This window comes from Platalea leucorodia (genome assembly GCF_965183815.1).
Source record: "Platalea leucorodia genome assembly, chromosome: 4".
In the NCBI taxonomy this organism is placed as follows: domain Eukaryota; kingdom Metazoa; phylum Chordata; class Aves; order Pelecaniformes; family Threskiornithidae; genus Platalea; species Platalea leucorodia.
The window spans coordinates 77,971,294-77,988,386 of NC_138826.1; the positions used below are offsets into that span (position 1 = coordinate 77,971,294).

General features: G+C 39.8%; 1 protein-coding gene across 1 annotated transcript in view; it reads right to left on the reverse strand.

Moving 5' to 3' along the window:
- The window catches only part of PLEKHG7 (pleckstrin homology and RhoGEF domain containing G7), a gene marked incomplete at both ends in the record, with an annotated part of 42,358 nt that extends 25,946 nt beyond the window's left edge, over nt 1-16,412 (reverse strand). Inside the window, 3 exons of the mRNA XM_082310206.1 lie at nt 5,029-5,048; nt 6,182-6,887; nt 16,339-16,412. Of these exons, the coding sequence (XP_082166332.1) occupies nt 5,029-5,048; nt 6,182-6,887; nt 16,339-16,412 (800 nt within the window). The remainder of the gene's footprint in view (nt 1-5,028; nt 5,049-6,181; nt 6,888-16,338) is intronic.
- Between the last annotated feature and the right edge of the window lie 681 nt (nt 16,413-17,093).

Here is a 17,093-nt window from a genome sequence, read left to right on the forward strand (position 1 = left end):
AGAAAAGACAGCATACTAATGAAATAGTTAAAATGTTGGTTTTCTTTTTTTTTTTTTTATATTTAAGCTTTTGGCTAGTTTGTGCTATTTTCTTTCTAAATCTTTATGGCGTTTTTTCTGCAATATTTTGCAATACTTTGTATTTTGAATATAATATGACTTAGCGGCCCTGCTGATTGAAAACAAATAGCTCTTTCCAACTATTGTTGTTACTAACGGAGGGCATTGTCCAGGATGAAGATCCATCAAGTGAAGTGACACAGGCATTCTGTATCCAACAGTGCATTTGTGCCAGAGGCTGCTTACATTCAAATACAGGAATTATTGGTGCACATCAAAAACCTTTTTGGATTTTGCTACACCAATACCTAATTAATTGTGTTAGTCTACTGTTGCAAAGCGATGGGTGTCTGTAGCTTCAGTTCTGCTGTCTTCAATTGATTGATGCATGAAGACTGCATCAGATTTCAAAGGGTCAGTAATTAAGTAGTGGAGGGAGGAGGCATGACGTGTTTGTGCATATATAAAAATTCTCTTTTTTTAGTAACCATTTATTGTGTATGGTATTTTTGGTCAGTTAAGTATAATTCTTATTACTTTTTTACCTAGGCAGACACCTTACTGTGAATATTTAGCCATTTGCCAACACCACATCAGGTGGTGATGGCATAATATATAAAATAAAATATTATTATTAATTATTATAATAAATAAAATCTCATAAAATATACCTGGCAGGTATATTTTCCCCTTAAGTGCATGAATAGTCACTTGCCAACTTACCAACTGGCAGATGAGCTCTGAGGTAGAGAACTGGGATTTGATATGTATAGCAGGCCATGGAGATTATGCTTTTTCTTATGATATGACAGTGACATTGCTTGCAATTGCCTTAGCTAAACCAATTGAATTGTATAGATGAAAGGAAAGACTGCTCCTAGCAACGGAGGGTTGTAGGCTATCAGGAAGGCCAGGTCTGGGACTTTAACACTTGAAACGTGGGCATATTAGGGCTTGAAAACTAAGTGTTGAGAAGTTTACAATGTGCAATGTATGAGTTCTCTAAAAGCTTTTCCTTTTCTGGTAGTCCTACTGAATGGGGAATATAGGTTCTCTTTATTTAACTTTAGGGATTTACAATGGAACTCTGAGGTTTCTCATGAAATTGAACCTGACACGTGGTTTGAAAGCTTTTATGGATGGGGTCTGTTTCTTGGTTGTCTGCAAGCCCATGCCAGTGCAAGGGAGACCGCTTCCTGATGAGCTGCGCTGAGTGCTACTCAGTGCAAATTTTAAGTGATGGTAACAATTGTATTAAGATGCTTCTGAAACCTCTGGTGATTCCACCATGCAATCTCTTGGGCAGCTGGATTATTATACAAGCCAGATGCTGCACTATAACACAAGGATAATTCTAAAAGTTGTCAATCCTGTACTGGGAAATTCAGGACATTTATTTCAGGGTGGATTCACAAAGAAATTTTGCCATGTATTACTGATTCTTACTTTATCTAGCCTACTTCAACTGCAGAATATATTTTGAAGTTGGAGGCTAGTCACTTATGAAGATAGTAACGGGAAGCACAGTTGCATTGTAACTGAGTTAAATGGTGTTATTTCCCTAGATCAAAAAGGCCTTGAACTTCAGACACACGTATGTCTAAACAAGCTCTTCACATAGGTATGTAAGCCTGTGAAGTGTGGGAGCATGCCAAGGTCACTTGGATGTGTATCTACAATATACCTTTGCAATCTGACATGCCTGGTCTGATTAATGCCTTACATGCCTAAATTATGTACTCGTGCTTCACAGATGAAGGTACAGGTATCTCTGATCACCTGGCCCGATGCCTGTAGACATACTAGACACATTAGATGCTCTTGTTGGTTTTACTGGAGAATTGAAACTACTGAAGTGCTGTGTGAAGCAATTCATCAGTTTTTGAGCCTGTATGCAATATTTTACCATCTTTTCATGCCTGCAGACCCTGTAGCTTTGCCTTTTTCTTTAGTTTTTTTGTTTTTCTTATTAGAGGCAGGGGGCTGAAGTTCTTGAGTAAAAGAAACGTTTGTACTTTAGGGATGAACTCGAGCACCTGAGGAGATATCATCTGCAATAGTTCCTCTTTTAAATCTACTTGTTTTGTGAAACAAAGTAATGTCACAGGTTTGCATTACAAAGTTATGGAAAATTATTAAAGGCACTGAAGCAGTTCATGATCTGGAAAAAGAAATATCCTGGATATACAGTTTTTTCTAGGGCATGGAGGTTTTCAGCTGACTGCTTTTTAGATATCTGTATCTTGATATGTTCATAATCTTAGCCTAACTAGACCTTTAGATGTCCCAGGGAATAGACAACTATATAAACCACCTTACTTAAATAACAGATAGGTTATTTAAGGGAATGCCTACTAGATGAGAATAAAAGCAACTGAAGAGCTTACAAGGGTCAACATTATAGGGTGGTCACAGTACTGAGATAGCTGCCAGGTGATGACACTATTACCCAAGCCACTCAGGGAGGGTATTTGGACTCCCTGATTCAAAGAGTTAGCATGACACTTTACGGGCATATGAGACATTAAAAGAGGAAGAGGAGCACTTCAAGACAGGTGAGCCCAGCTCCTTCAACTCCTTGAAACTGAGCTGCCTTGGCAGTTACTGAGAAGACTTCTCATTAGCTGGTTGTCTTTCAGAAATAGTGCAATCCAGTTTTGCACCCAGTCTCTGATATGCTGAATGAGGCAAGGAGAAAATGAGCTCAGAGTAAACTAAAGGTTTTGTTTTATCAACATTTCCTTCCACGGCAGTGTTGGCTTTAGCACCTCACCCTCTCTCCACCACACACACCTCTCTCTGTGCTGCCCCTCTGGTCCTTTTGGTTTATTTATTTTGCCTGATTATTTTTAATCAGCATCAGTTCAGCATGTTGCCATGCCGACAGAGATGGACTGGCATTCCTGACTGAGGGCTGTGTGGGGGAAGGCTGTTTAAAATGAGCATTGCTGCTTTAAGAAAGGCTTTGGAAAGTACAGCCTGGGAGCGAGGAGAAAAGATGTTCATTAAAACTGAAGGATGGAAGTATGTTTTTACGCTGGATGATATATAAGTCAGTCTTGGAGGAGGGTTGCCAACTGTCCCAATGTGCTTCTAGATGGAGAGAATAATCTGACATTTCAGCAGTTTTCTCTGGCTGCGATAAGAAGGGATTAGCTGGTAAGGAGTTATACTAATGATTTGGGTAAAGGAGGAGCTGCATACAACCCTTACCCAGACCTTGGACCAAATTCAACCTGACAAAATCTTTGAAGCAGAAACTGGTGATTTTTGTTTTACATTTCTGCACATTCTAATATTGGTCAGGACAAGAAATAAAATCATAATACATCATCCAAACATCCTTTTCTCAATCTTTCCTGATGGTGGCTGTGCAACAAAGCTTGCATTGTTCCCTGTGTGATTTCTTGATTTTAAAATGTGTTTGGGTAGAAGTCCAGAGCCAATATCCTAGCTAGCATATAGTGGCTTCCCTCTGAAGCTGCCAGGCAAGTGGCACCAAGAGAAGGTGTGTACATTAAATGTTCAATGTTCTCTTGTTTAGCCCTTTGCCTTCAGTATTCTTCAAATTCTCCCCTGAAGTTTGCTACAAATCACACAAATCTTGCCCCATCAGTGAGATATGCTTATGTATCATAGTTTTGAGTTGCATCAGTGCAAACTCTTCCCATAATAGGTGCAGATCACCTGTTTTCACACCAAGATGCGAAGATCTCTCCCTTTTCTCTCCATCTCCCTCTCCCCTTTTCTACTGTAAATTTAAAATGCTAAAGAGTGGGCTGGAAATCACAACAATTCAGAAAATCTAAGAAGTCTCTTCTACAGTGAACATGTAGACACACACACACATCTGTTGAGCCTTGTCTAGGGAACTGCATTGTGTAATGACTCATAGACTGTATCAGCCTGCTCCAACACACCCAGTCCCAAATAAACACAGACCTGTTTTCAAGCTGCTGGTTATAACAGAGCCTTTACCTGAAAAATGAATAAACATTGGGAAGAAGAGGAGATAAAGCTCAACTAATGATGTCTACTGCCTTAAGAAGTGAAACACATGATGGTAGAGTCACAAAAGCAGTGTATTGCTGTTTGTTGTCAGGCTATTTCTGTCTTCCCCAAGCCTTGCTACAAGTGCTAGTGCTTTTAATATACCTCAGTCACCTGCATGCCCCACCTGAAATCTTCAAGGGGATCATGCAGTAAAGTGAGCACTGACTGCACCATCAGTGAGAGAGGTATGGCTGTTAAGGGAGGTGCTAGCTCCTACTTCCTCATTCTTTGGGGAGAAAATAAACTTTGTTTCTCTTCTGTAAAATTTGAATGTCTTAAGGAAACAAACATGGCTGAATCAAACTCATTTCTAATCAAGATTTTGCTTTCTGATAATTGCTTGTAAGATCTTGATGCAATTCACTGCACAGATCTGCAGTACACAACACGTTATCTTGCTTGCACTTATAAAATTCAAGAATTCTTCTTAGTTTGCAGGATTAACAGTCTCCCCAATCCAGTAGCAGTCCTAGATCTGCTTTGCTCACATATGAGAACAATATTGAGCCGTTCTGCTAGCTTCTTTTCTCCCTTTTCCCTCCCACAATGTTTTGAAGAATGTCACTCAAGATTATGAGATGTTTCACATTCTTCAAGCTGAAATTTGACACTGCTAATCCAAACAGCCAGACCTTTCGGCAGTTAGTTCCTAGTGCAGAGCTCTCCAATGGTCCAGCTGAAATATTGCGTGAAATATAGCTAAACGTGTCAGGGAGAGGGCCACCTTTGAAAGAAAATCTCATTAAAAAGTTTAGTTTAACAAGCTGGTGACAGGCATTTCACAAAGCAAATTTACAAATTAAAGCTGAGGTTCACATACATGCCTCACTGTTCAGTTTTGTCTTAGAGTGAAGCGGATTCATTAAAAATATACAGAATGAAGCTTAGAATAAGATAAAACAAATATATGCATACCTTTGTATAGGCAATCCACTCTGCAAGAAAGTGAGACATTCTTGTTACTTGGTCAGAAAGCAAGCAAGCAATCTGATTTTGTGAAAAAAAGTACTCATTTGTTAAGAGAAATGTGCTACATAGACATTGGCTAATTATTTTAGCTGTTGTGGAGAAAGAAAGAGAACTCATTTGATAGCCAGAATGTTTTCTCTATTTGAAGGGGGGCAAAAATAGCCTTTCGTCTGTGGCACAAAACCAAGTGGTTAGTAAAGAGCTGTACATCTGTTTGACACCTTCCACGTTCAGTGAAATGTCTGTGTAGGTGCTTTGTGTAAGGATAGAATCAAGCATGTCCTCGAATGTAGCTGCTTGTGCAAGTAACGCAAGGTCTTTGAGAGCAGATCTAGTAGCAAACCTGACTTATGCAGTGCCTCTCCTTTTCTCCTTGGGGTGAAGTTATGGGGGATAGCTGAACGGCAATTTGCTGCCAGGGAAAGACAGAGGGCTAGCTCCTCCCTTGCTTATTTCTCTTTACTGACACTGGCACTCACTGGACCAGTGTTTCTTTTTTTCAGAAAAGATTGCACAATTGCCTGCTCATTTATGGAGCTGAACATAAAAATGGAGGGGGCTAGTGAGTGGCAGAGCTAGGTAAGTGGAAGTAAAGAAAGGGAATGGGACCTCTTCCTTTGGTAGTAGCAAACCTTAAATTTGGCTCAACCATCTTGAATGACTTAATTCTTGTTTTGTTGGGGTTAGTAATGCTATTCAGTAAAACAGAATAGAGAACTGCCCTGGCTTAGGAAGAACACTGCTGAAGGACCCTGGAAATAAAACAATCTTTTAAAACCCAAACCAGAACTGGATAAATTAGACTTATTCTTTCATAGCCCCACAAAGAGTTATACTGGTCCACCAGGGTGAATGGACAGAGGTGGAAAAGAGTGGCCATGTGCAGGAGTGGACTAGGCCAACCTGCTCACCAAGAGACAAGGCTGGAACCATTGTCTCTTGCTGATTTGGAAGGAAAAATCTCCCTTCCTCATGAGTGTAGAGGGCCAGGTTGCAGTTCAGGTTAAGAACTGTGGTTTTGTTTACGCGCTGGGCCATGATGGACCAACACTGAATAGGCAAGACTGAAAAGGAGGTTGCATCATCCTATTCCTCTTACCTGGACACCCTCCTGTGGTGTAGACCTGGGCCAGGGGAGTCTCCTAGGCAGTGTAGCAGAGTTGGTCCTCGAAGAGTTTTGGAGCGTCTCATTGGGACTGCCATTGCTGAGAGAATCTTTTTGGCTCAGCAGCTTTGATCTGGGGCTGGCAGAGTCTGAATCTGCTATAGTTGTCTCAGACTTGGCTTTGGAAGACAGTAATTTTGCATGGACACAAGAAGGCAGTGGTAATGAGGAAGCTGTAGTGCACCGAGGTGGACTCTTACAAATGTGGTGGAGAGAGCCACTGTATTCCTTTTGATTCCCCAGCTGAGCCGTGTCAGAGCAGCCCTGAAATGTCAGTGCTTGTGAGGCAGAGGCCATCCTTAGACGCCTTAAAGTTGGAGAAGTGGAAATTCTGGCCAAAGCATGCCGGTCAAACTGGAAAGGTGCATGATGGCTCCCGATGCACTCCTCTGTGGAAAGCTTCAGAAGTGAAGACTCTGTATAACCTCGTCTTCGAATGTAGTCACCTGAAGGCTTGGTGGTGTCCATACAAATGGATACTGCCTGTGTTTCATGGGGACTGAAGACATCTTCTGGACTGCTGCTTCCTGACAAAGTAACATTTTCTTTATGAAGCTCAGCTTCCTTGTTTAGAAGTTCCATGGTGATGCAGGTTTCTTTGACCAGGTCCAGAGAATAATCAGAACTTGGTTCTTGTGTTCTTTACTTGCAGCATGAAGATTTATAGCTTTGTGTACCTAGGATATATGATCAGAAAATGTTCTTAGAAACTTGCTGTATGCATTTTTGTATGGGAGGATACGCAAATGGAAAAAAACCTAAACAAAAGAATGTAGATATGTGCACTAGTACAGAAACAACTGCCTGCACTTTAAATCCTGCTTAAATGCAGGTTTCAACAGCTTCAGGACCCTATTTCAGCAAGCTGTTTGAACAGCCACTAACTTTGAGTGTGCAAGCAGTGTCAGCATCAGTCAGCAGAACTAATTAGATGGTAAAGACTGACTGTGTAATTAGGAACTCTGCTCATCTGGTACTGCAGCCGCCTAATTTCCTGTTGCCACTCCCCCATCAATAAGTGAGATTGTGATACTGCTGTGCACGGGATAAAAATGAAGTCACTAGCTCTCAGGACTCCTACTTGCAAAATTGTTTATGTACAAATACTAATTACTTGCTGAATGCTTAAGCAAATACAATTTAACATTTATGTAAGGTGAGTCTAATCACTCTAGCTTTTCTTTTCAGCAGGAAAAGTATTTTGTAGTAAACGTTATGTATACGTTGTAATCAAATAATGAAGACAACAATTTTTCAAAGTAACTTATCTGTTGATCAGTCAGTAAATAATCTTATGTTCTATGATTCATGAAACTCTATTTTAAGGTATTTTGATGACTAGTCTCTCTAAAACCAGACTGACATTTCAAGTTATAACTGAAGATTATTAATTCAACCTTTTCTTTAATTCAGCTTCTTTGTTTGCTAAGAGGAATCTTAAAACTGTTCATGATTGCTGGCTTCTTGGGCACTTTTATTTATTAGAATGAGTTTATTCAAGCATATGTTGACTTATTTATTGAGTGATTGAATATCACACATTGAATATGATTTTTGTCTAATTATATAGTCCCATCAGATTGATTTATAAAGCGATTAGAAACAAATTATTTCATCAAGTTTGCTAGTTCAAAGTATTGCTTTTTACAAACTTTTCAGCCATTAGAAGACAATCATTCAGATGTTTACAGGAAGAAAAAGCACATCTTTATGATGGAAATGGCTTCTTTCACAACTGTAGTGAATAGCTGCAAATATATTAGCATCTGTTCATTTCTCTTTAATAGATAAAGGCTAATTAACACATATGCTTATTAAAATGGACAAGCACTAAAAATCACATTCAAGATATATCATGAATGAGAATAATGAGAAATTATTAATATTTTCCACTTCCGAGCAAAGATATGATTGCATACCATTGCTGTGAGATTTGCTGTTATTGCTTTTTAATCTTTCAAGACTTTTATTTTGTGAAGTGCAATCACATCTAAGCTACATAATGAAATAAAAAGACTCATCATTGTTTGGCCAGGAATTCTCTTTGCTTTTTTCTTTTGTTTTGTTTTTTAATAATCACGTCTTCCCCATGCAGAATTTTGCAAGTCAGCATGGAGCTTCCAGATATTCATGCGAATTGGGCTCTGTTGCAGAAATAGAAAAGATTAAAGACATCTTTTAATCTAATTATTATATTAAAAATATGATTTTTTTTTGTGCTTTTAAGTTTACCAAGATTATTTTTTTAAATAAGTTGAAACATGAGTTTCTTTATGAGTACTTATGAGTTACTTTTATGAGTAGAATCTCTCAGCAGCAAAATATTTGTAAAGAAAATACATTCTTAAAAAAAAAAAAGTGCAGAAATATGCCACAGACATGCAGAAAAATTAGTGTATATGATTAAACTTACCAAGGTAGCCAGGTGAAGATTTACCAGCTTCCAGTATGTCACATCCTTTTTGTAAGCAATTAAGTCAAATTTTCAGCAAGTGCTTGATTAACTGATACTGGGCTTAGCAGTGGCGTTTTCTCTTTTAAAGCCTCCTTACTGAATGCTGGTATAAGGAACTAGTTTTTCTTCTTGTAGATTTGTTTCTAGGGGATTTGTTTATCAGGTCAGATGGAAGTGGCTTCAGGATCAGTGCCCGTTTACAAAAGGTAACATGATCCATATGTTTTATTAAACTTAATTCCCTTTATAATACTGTTTTTTTGTACTTTTCACATTGATAAATTTTGGCAAGAGAGATCTCAGTCAAGTATATAATAAGCTGCAAGAGCAGATGAAATGTCTCCACCCCTCCAATAATCTGTGTGTTTTGTTTTTTTTTTCCCCTGCTTCTCTTGATTCATTCGACTGGATCTAACTATGCATTGTTCATCCTTCATGGAAGAATGGTAGTGATATGTCCCTTGGTTACATTATTTACAACCACATTTTAATTTTAACAAGTGTTCTAATTATCTGCGTACTTCTGAACACAGACAGATTTTAGTATCAGAGTATTTGAGAATTTATCCAAACATCAATAATTCACTATTTTGTTTTGTTGCAGAACTGATTGGAACCCATCAGAATTGGTTTAGTCATTCTTTGGGTGAATTGAAAGTGAAACTTGGCAAAAGATGGTTTATTTGGTAGATAACTTGTGAGGAAGCACTAAACTCCATAAATGTTCAAATCTACTGTGTAATTAACACACATTTTCAGAGGGATGAGTGAACACTTCGAAATGCAGACAACCTTTACGCTATGACATTTTCATGTTCTGTAAAGATTTTTTTTTCAAAACTCATCCACAAACCAAAACATGATATCCCAAAACTGGTGTGAGTAAATGCCTTTGATTTTGTTTAGCATTGGATATGAACGTGGATTGAGGGAGCATTCTTTCAAGAGAATGACAGAAGAAAGCGAAATTGAAGACTTTATTTGCAAGACTGTGACAATATTAATTTCAGTATGCATCCAGTTTGGCTTCTAAGGAAAAGGGATAAGTTAAAAAAAAAAAAAAAAAAAAAGATCACCCTGTCTGATAGTTGATAGTACAAGTGTAGGTGCTTTAAGTAGAGGTTTTTAGCAATGTAAGGGTTTTTGTTTTTGTTTTTGTTTTTTTTTTTTTTTTTTTTTTGACTACTTGTGCTGCTGTCAAGGTGATATTAAGATCAGATGAACTGGAACAGACCTTGTGGCTTGATGAAATATGTAGATGTCTGGAGATTTTACAGTGATCAAAGCTGTGCTTTCCAACCCCGCAGGAGAGACCTGGGTGCTCTGCAGTTGGGCAGGTTGGGGTGGTGAGGCTCTCCAGGAAGAAGTGCAGGCTTCTGTGGGAAGGGGACAGACAGTCAGCAAGTGAGGCCATACCCTTCCTGGGGGGGAAAACCGCCTCTGTGGTGGGGAGAGACAAGAGCTATGCCCTACGCTGCTGACACTACATTTTTGTGAAGTGCATAAATAGGCTCTTCTGCTGCCTAACTGAAATCTTCTGAATGTGCTTTAAAGCTGCTACTATGATTTTATGATAGTCATATACTTACATACATACATATATACTTCTTATATGAAAGCATCTAGGTAGCCCTTTGCAAGCACTGGTCCCTAGATTGGTACAGGGCCTACCAGACCAGACCTTACTCCTGCTCTTCAGTTCATGGAAGCTTCATCCTAAATCTAAATCTAACCCCAACTTCTGAATGTCTAAACGTTCAAATACTGCTATTCTGTTTGCCTACATGCAATTTAGAGTATGACAGAGATGGCTGGGCTAGAAAGAAGGCTGTTGTACATTTCTCAGATACCAATACCCATATATGGGCCTTGATAGCTGCCATGTGGGATCGTTTTTGAAAGAGACAGTTGGGTAAATATTAGTAAAAGAAAGAAGTTAGAGTGCTAGTCTGAGATCAGGGCTGGTGTGAACTACTCTGACATGTAGTGCTGGAACTGGTTTAGGTGGCTTTGGGCGTAGCTAGGCAGAAACTTTGTTTTAAGGCCATTTTTGATCAGTTAGTTCTGACTGAGACCTGGAGGTGTTTTGGTTCATGTTTTTTTTTTTTTTTTTTTTTTTTTTTTTTTTAATTCTAGCTGAGACTTATCCTTAATGTGATCAGTATACTTATATTAACCTAGAAACGATTATATAAAAAGAAGCTATTCTATGTCCTTCCCATTTGCTGGTGCTATAAATTGAAAACTATCTCTAACTTCCTTTACCCAGAATTAAAAATATTCTTAAAGTTTTAAGCACTTCTCTGGCTTAATTTGGGGGGCTATTTTTGGAGGTAGGTGAAATCATATTTATCCTCACTTTGCCCAGAATTCACTTGCACTGCCTAACTTGCTTCTTAGTCCTAGTTGTAATAACGTAGGTACCCCTCGCAGCTTGGACTATGTATCTGTACTTAACTGGCTCCTATACCCACCTCTTCTCAAGTTACATAAGCTACTACCTTTCCAAACAAGTATCATCCTAGCTCCAACTATAAACTCAATCTTAGACAAACCTTTGCCATAGCATTAATTCTGTGAACTATAATTTTCATCCTCAGAAGCAAACGTAGCCAAGTCATTTAACTGACTAAGCTCCAGTTACCTTGCATGTGCTTTCTAAAATAAATAATTATATTAGATGAATGGCCGCTTCTGGTCTAAATCCTAACATTCATGCTCAAATCTCAGTTTTCTGTCAACTAACTTTACTCTAAAATACACCTCCAATCTGAAGCTAAAGTTAATTGGTTGTCTCTTGTACATTTTTTCCTGGTAGTCTCCTTTGAGCACAGCCAGTGCCCCAGTTCATTGGCCTTTGCTGACCTGGACTGTAATGGTAGCCTTAGCCATCAGCCTTAGCCATCGTCTTTTAAACAGTTGCAGGGTTTGCCAGGTGACTCCTCCCAGGGTTTATCTCCAAGTTAGACCTATGCCCCCTTATGGATCAAGATGATACTTCAGGTCAATAATCTCTGCTAACTTTGAACATAACCATGTCTATCCTAAGTGTTTTCTCCAGCCCTACTTCCCTGGTTGTTCCAGAAATACACATAGCCAGATGTCCTCACCGGCCTCTGCAGTCACCTTCTGAACTCGCATATTACTCATGCTACTAAGCCTCTGTATGCTGAAACCTTACACTTCGTGGTACCTCATTAATGTAGAACAACAGCTGCTCCAGCCAGCCCTTCTCCCCTTTTCACCTGGCAAGTCGTTTCTTAATGTAGAAGATCCCTAGATTCTGTCTGTATAACTCCTTGTCCTCTCATTTGGTTTAGACTTAGCATTAGGGCAGCCTCATTTGTTTGCCAGAGGACTAACTATAGCCAGGTGGACCAAAACTGTTCTCAGCTTTGCTGCCTTGCCTCTTAAGAGATAACCAGTTCTTATAGTTTATAGTTTTCTACATTATCTAACCCAAAATGCAGGCTGAGCCGTAGCCTTCAGGCTCATCTTTCTAAATAGATCTCTAGAGCACAAGTGAAGCTTAGCATCAGGGCAGAGAAATAAGTATGAGTGCAGCATTGTCTAGGAGTGCCTCACGGCTCTGTCATGGATCTCCCCCTAGCTGTAACACTAGCCTTTTGGCTACTGAAAACCTCTTAATGGTGGAAGGTCCAGAAATAAAATAATGTGGTCCAGGATTATGTACTTCCAGCAACATCCCTGCAGGTTCTTCAGAGGTAAGTAGGCTATCAGAGCTGGCTGGAAGAGTCCTCAACTTTCTTCCTGGATTTTCAAGCATCATTTGTTGCATTTGTTCTTTCTTGTGTTTCCCTGAGGTCTCTCTCTTGTTCTGTATCAGATCACGTGTCAGATGCAACTTGTCTCCTACTGCTGACAAGTGTAGAAGGTCTCTCACACATTGGTAAGGACAAACATCTCAGCTACACCTGGCTGGCTAGTGGCCCGGGTTGCATCCAGGTCATAGGATAGGCTCATAGATGGATCTGTGCTGTATTTTCCACATACTAGAAAATGTCAGGTTGGTGACTATCTGTTACCTCTTGAAAGGTCTCTGTACATCTGCCAAAGGGGCCTTCTATTACAATACCCCCAACCTTTTGGCTGTTTGTCCTCAAAATCTTGCATGTTTTCTACACTGAGGTAAAAAGCTTTCTCTTGCTCCACTCTTGTTCCTCCATTGATGGAGCTGTTTGGAAATGGGCTTTACTGTGTCTTGTTTCAAATACACCAAATTCTGGAAGTTATTCTGAACATACTGATCTAGCTATTACACTCTCTGAGCACTGCTCCCAGGTTAGTCCCTTGAATGGATGCTTGCTTCTGAGTTTATATGACGTGTTTATGGCTGCTTGACAGCCCTTCCAAAACAGAGAAACAAATGGCATGTCTTTGCAGTCCTGATAATAGCCCTGTGGGGTCTGCGGCAGCTTTGCAGTATGACCTGGCCTAAAAAATCAGGATGTGAATCCCACCTTATCTGCTGTGCTCTTTTAGGAACAGACCAAGGTTACCAGTACTGAGGCATGATGTGAGGTTATGCATTTCCAGCTAGAATGCAAGTCAGTGTGGAGAGCTGCAGGGCAAGCCAAGTAGAGTTGGTCCTAAGGTCAGAGAGTCTATACTCTCTGTATGTGTGCATCCTAATGAGGGCTTAAAACTGCAGAACACACTTTCAGTCTTATCTCTTTGTCTATCAGTGAGATTCCTCTAGGAACATATCTGTGGTGAGAAAGTTGGCAGATGTGGTCTCAGCATGGTTGCTTTCACAAGACAGGGTAGAGGCAGCCACACCAATTAAAATTAACTTGGCAAAAAAAACTCATTCTTGCTGTCCAAATCAAAACATCTGAGATCCTGCTTTCCATATACTTAGCTCTGAATAACCGTTAACAGGCTCAGAGCACAGATGCTATTGACATCAGCTACAGCTGTAAGTGTTCAGCTCCCTTGGTAATCAGACCTCAGGTCTCAAGTCAAGTACCCAGAAAATAAAGAGCATACACTTAGTGACCCCTGTGAAAAGTTCAGTCTAAATGGCTTGGGCAGCACCACAAAGAAACTATGCAGTAGATGGAGAGATAAAATCTGGTTCTCTGGGGAAACATTCACATGAGAACTCCTGTTTCTCTCCCTATGAATGCCAGACTCAGTCACCTGGTGCTTCTCAGCTTTTGAACAAATAATGAGCAGTGGTCCAAAGACAGCAGTCTCCTACACGCTGATTCATTCCCAGGGCTAGGACATCCTGTACCCTGAGGAAGGGTCTCGTCCAACACACAGTGTGAATGTGTGATTAAGACCCATAAGAACTGGATGAAATGGGGCAGGGGGCTGTGAAGGTTGTGCAACCATTGCTTCGTCATCTGAACTGGAATCACCTCCCATCCCTTCCCCAGAGATCAAAAAAGGTACCAAAGGGGATTTATCTTCTGGTACTTTCTCATTTCTGAGTGTTTAGCTTTGCAGCCAAAATATTGGTCTTCTAAAAGCCTACAGCCTTCCTTTCCCATCCCTAATTAAAGAAAAAAGAGAGGAAGCTTCCTGTTTTCAGTTAGAGAGGAAAGTCTTGGCTTGTCCCAGAGCAGCAGCCACAGAGCATGCAAGTTCAGCTGATCCTTTCAGTAAGTGAGGACAGAAAGCTTTTGAAATTTAGTCAGGGAGACAGTTTGCCATTTTTCCAAGGCTTTACCTTAACAAATTTTGGCAGATTTCATGGGACCAATGTAAATTACACAAAAAACATTTTTCTAATTGCCAGCAAAATTTCAAGTGACTAATCAAAGCTAGACTTATAAAAGAAGAAATTCCCATTTTGTTATTATACCACAAACAGTACATTTTTATCCTCTAGATTTACTCTCAAAAATACAGAACGTTTTGCCTGAGAAATTTCAAAAACTTCAGTTAATGGCAGGTACCTATTGTATGAAATGTCTGCCAGATGGTTAAAATCTGGCAAAGCAAATGGGAATTTAAATATAATGAGAGCAAGTATTGGAGGATTTTAACAGGCACTGCCAGTTCTGCCTTTAATAATAGTGGTGGTTGTTTTTTTTTTTTTTTTTTTTTTTAAATCAGTGGACAGTAATACTTTTACAGAAGTTAGCAAGTGATGCAGCGTGCATTCCCCCTTGTGCACAATGATTTCTGTATAAAGCATTTATTTTTGAACCTCCTCTGGGGCAAATGAAAACATGATTTCTGGAAGAAAAAAAAAAACAAAGCCAAAAATAAAAATTAAGAGAACCCAACCCCTACTATTAATAGAAAAACTTTCTAAAATGGTATGAAAAGCAGAGACATTTTCTGTTTTTCAGAACCAACTTCCATGGAACTTCAATGGTCACTTTTCGTGTATCCCAAACTGTGTAGAGGAAAGCCTCTTTCCATTCAGAAATCAGTGATATCCACAATGTAACTAATAGCCAAAGAAGATAAAAGGCAGAGGAGGAACAGAGTTGCTATTTCTCAAACACACATCAGTTTCTGTATGAAACCATCTATTTAATTTGCAATTGTCTGTAGGTATTCATATTAGCAGCTTTGTTTTGGGCTGAAGTAGAATAGAAATGACTGTCTTGGCAAAACTTCCCTCTATCTAACTTTGCTCTGGGTCCAGTGAAGCATTGCTTTGGGTAGGTAATGCTTTTTGCCTTAAAAATAGGTCACTTCAGGAGTTGAAACTCTTCCATTTGAAGAGTTACTTCAAAAAAATGTATTTAGAAGAAAGCATTTGTCGAGTATTATTACACATAATATGTTACTTCCAAACTACACAATTTAACAAATCTACTCTTTTTAAGAAGACTTAAGTCAGCTTTATTTATACTCCCTTTTATGGTTCATCTTCTCTTCTGAATTTCTTTCCAAATTCCTTGGGGGTCAGCTTGAACTTTAGCGTCTCAGTCACAACATTGATAGCTCTTAGCGATCTGGGTGATTGCCTTTCCTGTCAGATGCTGTGCCTGGTTTTCATCTCTTAGCACCTAATCTAAAAACATGGGGTGTCATGCAAATCAGAATACTGAAGCAGAGTTAGGAGACAGCAGCCAAAGGATCAGATCTGAATCTCACCTGGCAGATCAGAGAGCTGCTGGCCTGCTTTCTCCAGTTTCACTTCAAGGTATTTTGGAGAGGGATTCATCTCATCCACATTTAGAAAGGCATACATCTAAAGCAGCCATTCTCCTCTGTAGTCAGTGGTAATGCCTATTACGTGTGCAGTGCACTTCAGGGGATAATTCATCTGACCTATATTAGGCACCCATTTTAGGATCCCCAGTAGATATTACTATTTCTCCTTAGTGGCTTTAAGTGTAACTGTTCCAGATTTATCTATCCATTTGAGATGAATCCTTCCCATGGTCTTCAAGCTGCCTGGCCCCCAGCTGCTAATGAGCATGTTTACTGGCCTGAGTGTTAAGCATGATGCTGTCAGATGCATGAAGTTTGCACAGAGGTTGCCTAACCTTGTCTGCCCAGTAAGGAGCAATAAACTTGTGCCTTATCTTGATTTTGTGTTCTGATCCACGGGCACGACTGATGGAGCCTGGTCCCCCTACTGCTGCTCTGCTGGCAGAAAACTCTGCAGCATATGAGGGCTATTGTTTGCAAGGAGAAGACCTACCTCAACTTGCTCTGGCTAAAAGTGGCACTGGCCAAGATGATGATACGCTGAGCTATGCAGGCCAGCTGCAACATGGCATGCACAACCAGTAATGTGCCCAAGGAGGGGGCAAGAGGTTACAGAGCTTGTTGGTGTGCTCGGGAGCCCTGACATAATCTGGGTGATGCGTGAACATCCTTTGTTTCACACAAAGGTTGTATTTTAAGGGTCTTGCAAAATACTTTACCTCATTTCACAAGGGACAAACAGAGAGAAAAAGAAAGTAAATAAACTATCAACAAGTCAACGTGACTTTATGTCAGACCTCTTCATCCCTGAATTCCAGACCTCCAAACCAGTGTCTTCTGTGCAGCTGCACTTCATTTCAGACAGTGATATTCTCCTTTCTGCAAGTTAATTATTGCAGGAAAAGAGGTGTAATGAAGAAGGAACTGTAGTTTTCCGGCTGAAGGCAAAGCGACTTTCAAACAGAGAAAGGAATCAGCTGGCAAATCATCAGTCAGGAATACAGAGCAGCAATCTGTGCACATGAGTGTTGATAAATGAGATGGATTCTTTTACTTTAATGTGGTTCCCAGGGCAGCTGTCATTAAATTAAAAGTTGCAGATGTTTTCTCCCAATGACCCTCATAACCATCTTTTTCACACTCAATGTAAAAGCTGTAGGCAGAAGAGTAACACTGAACGAGAAGAACACAGCATCCTCATCACCATAAGCCCTATATAAGGCTGTTACGGTAACAGATATTGATTGG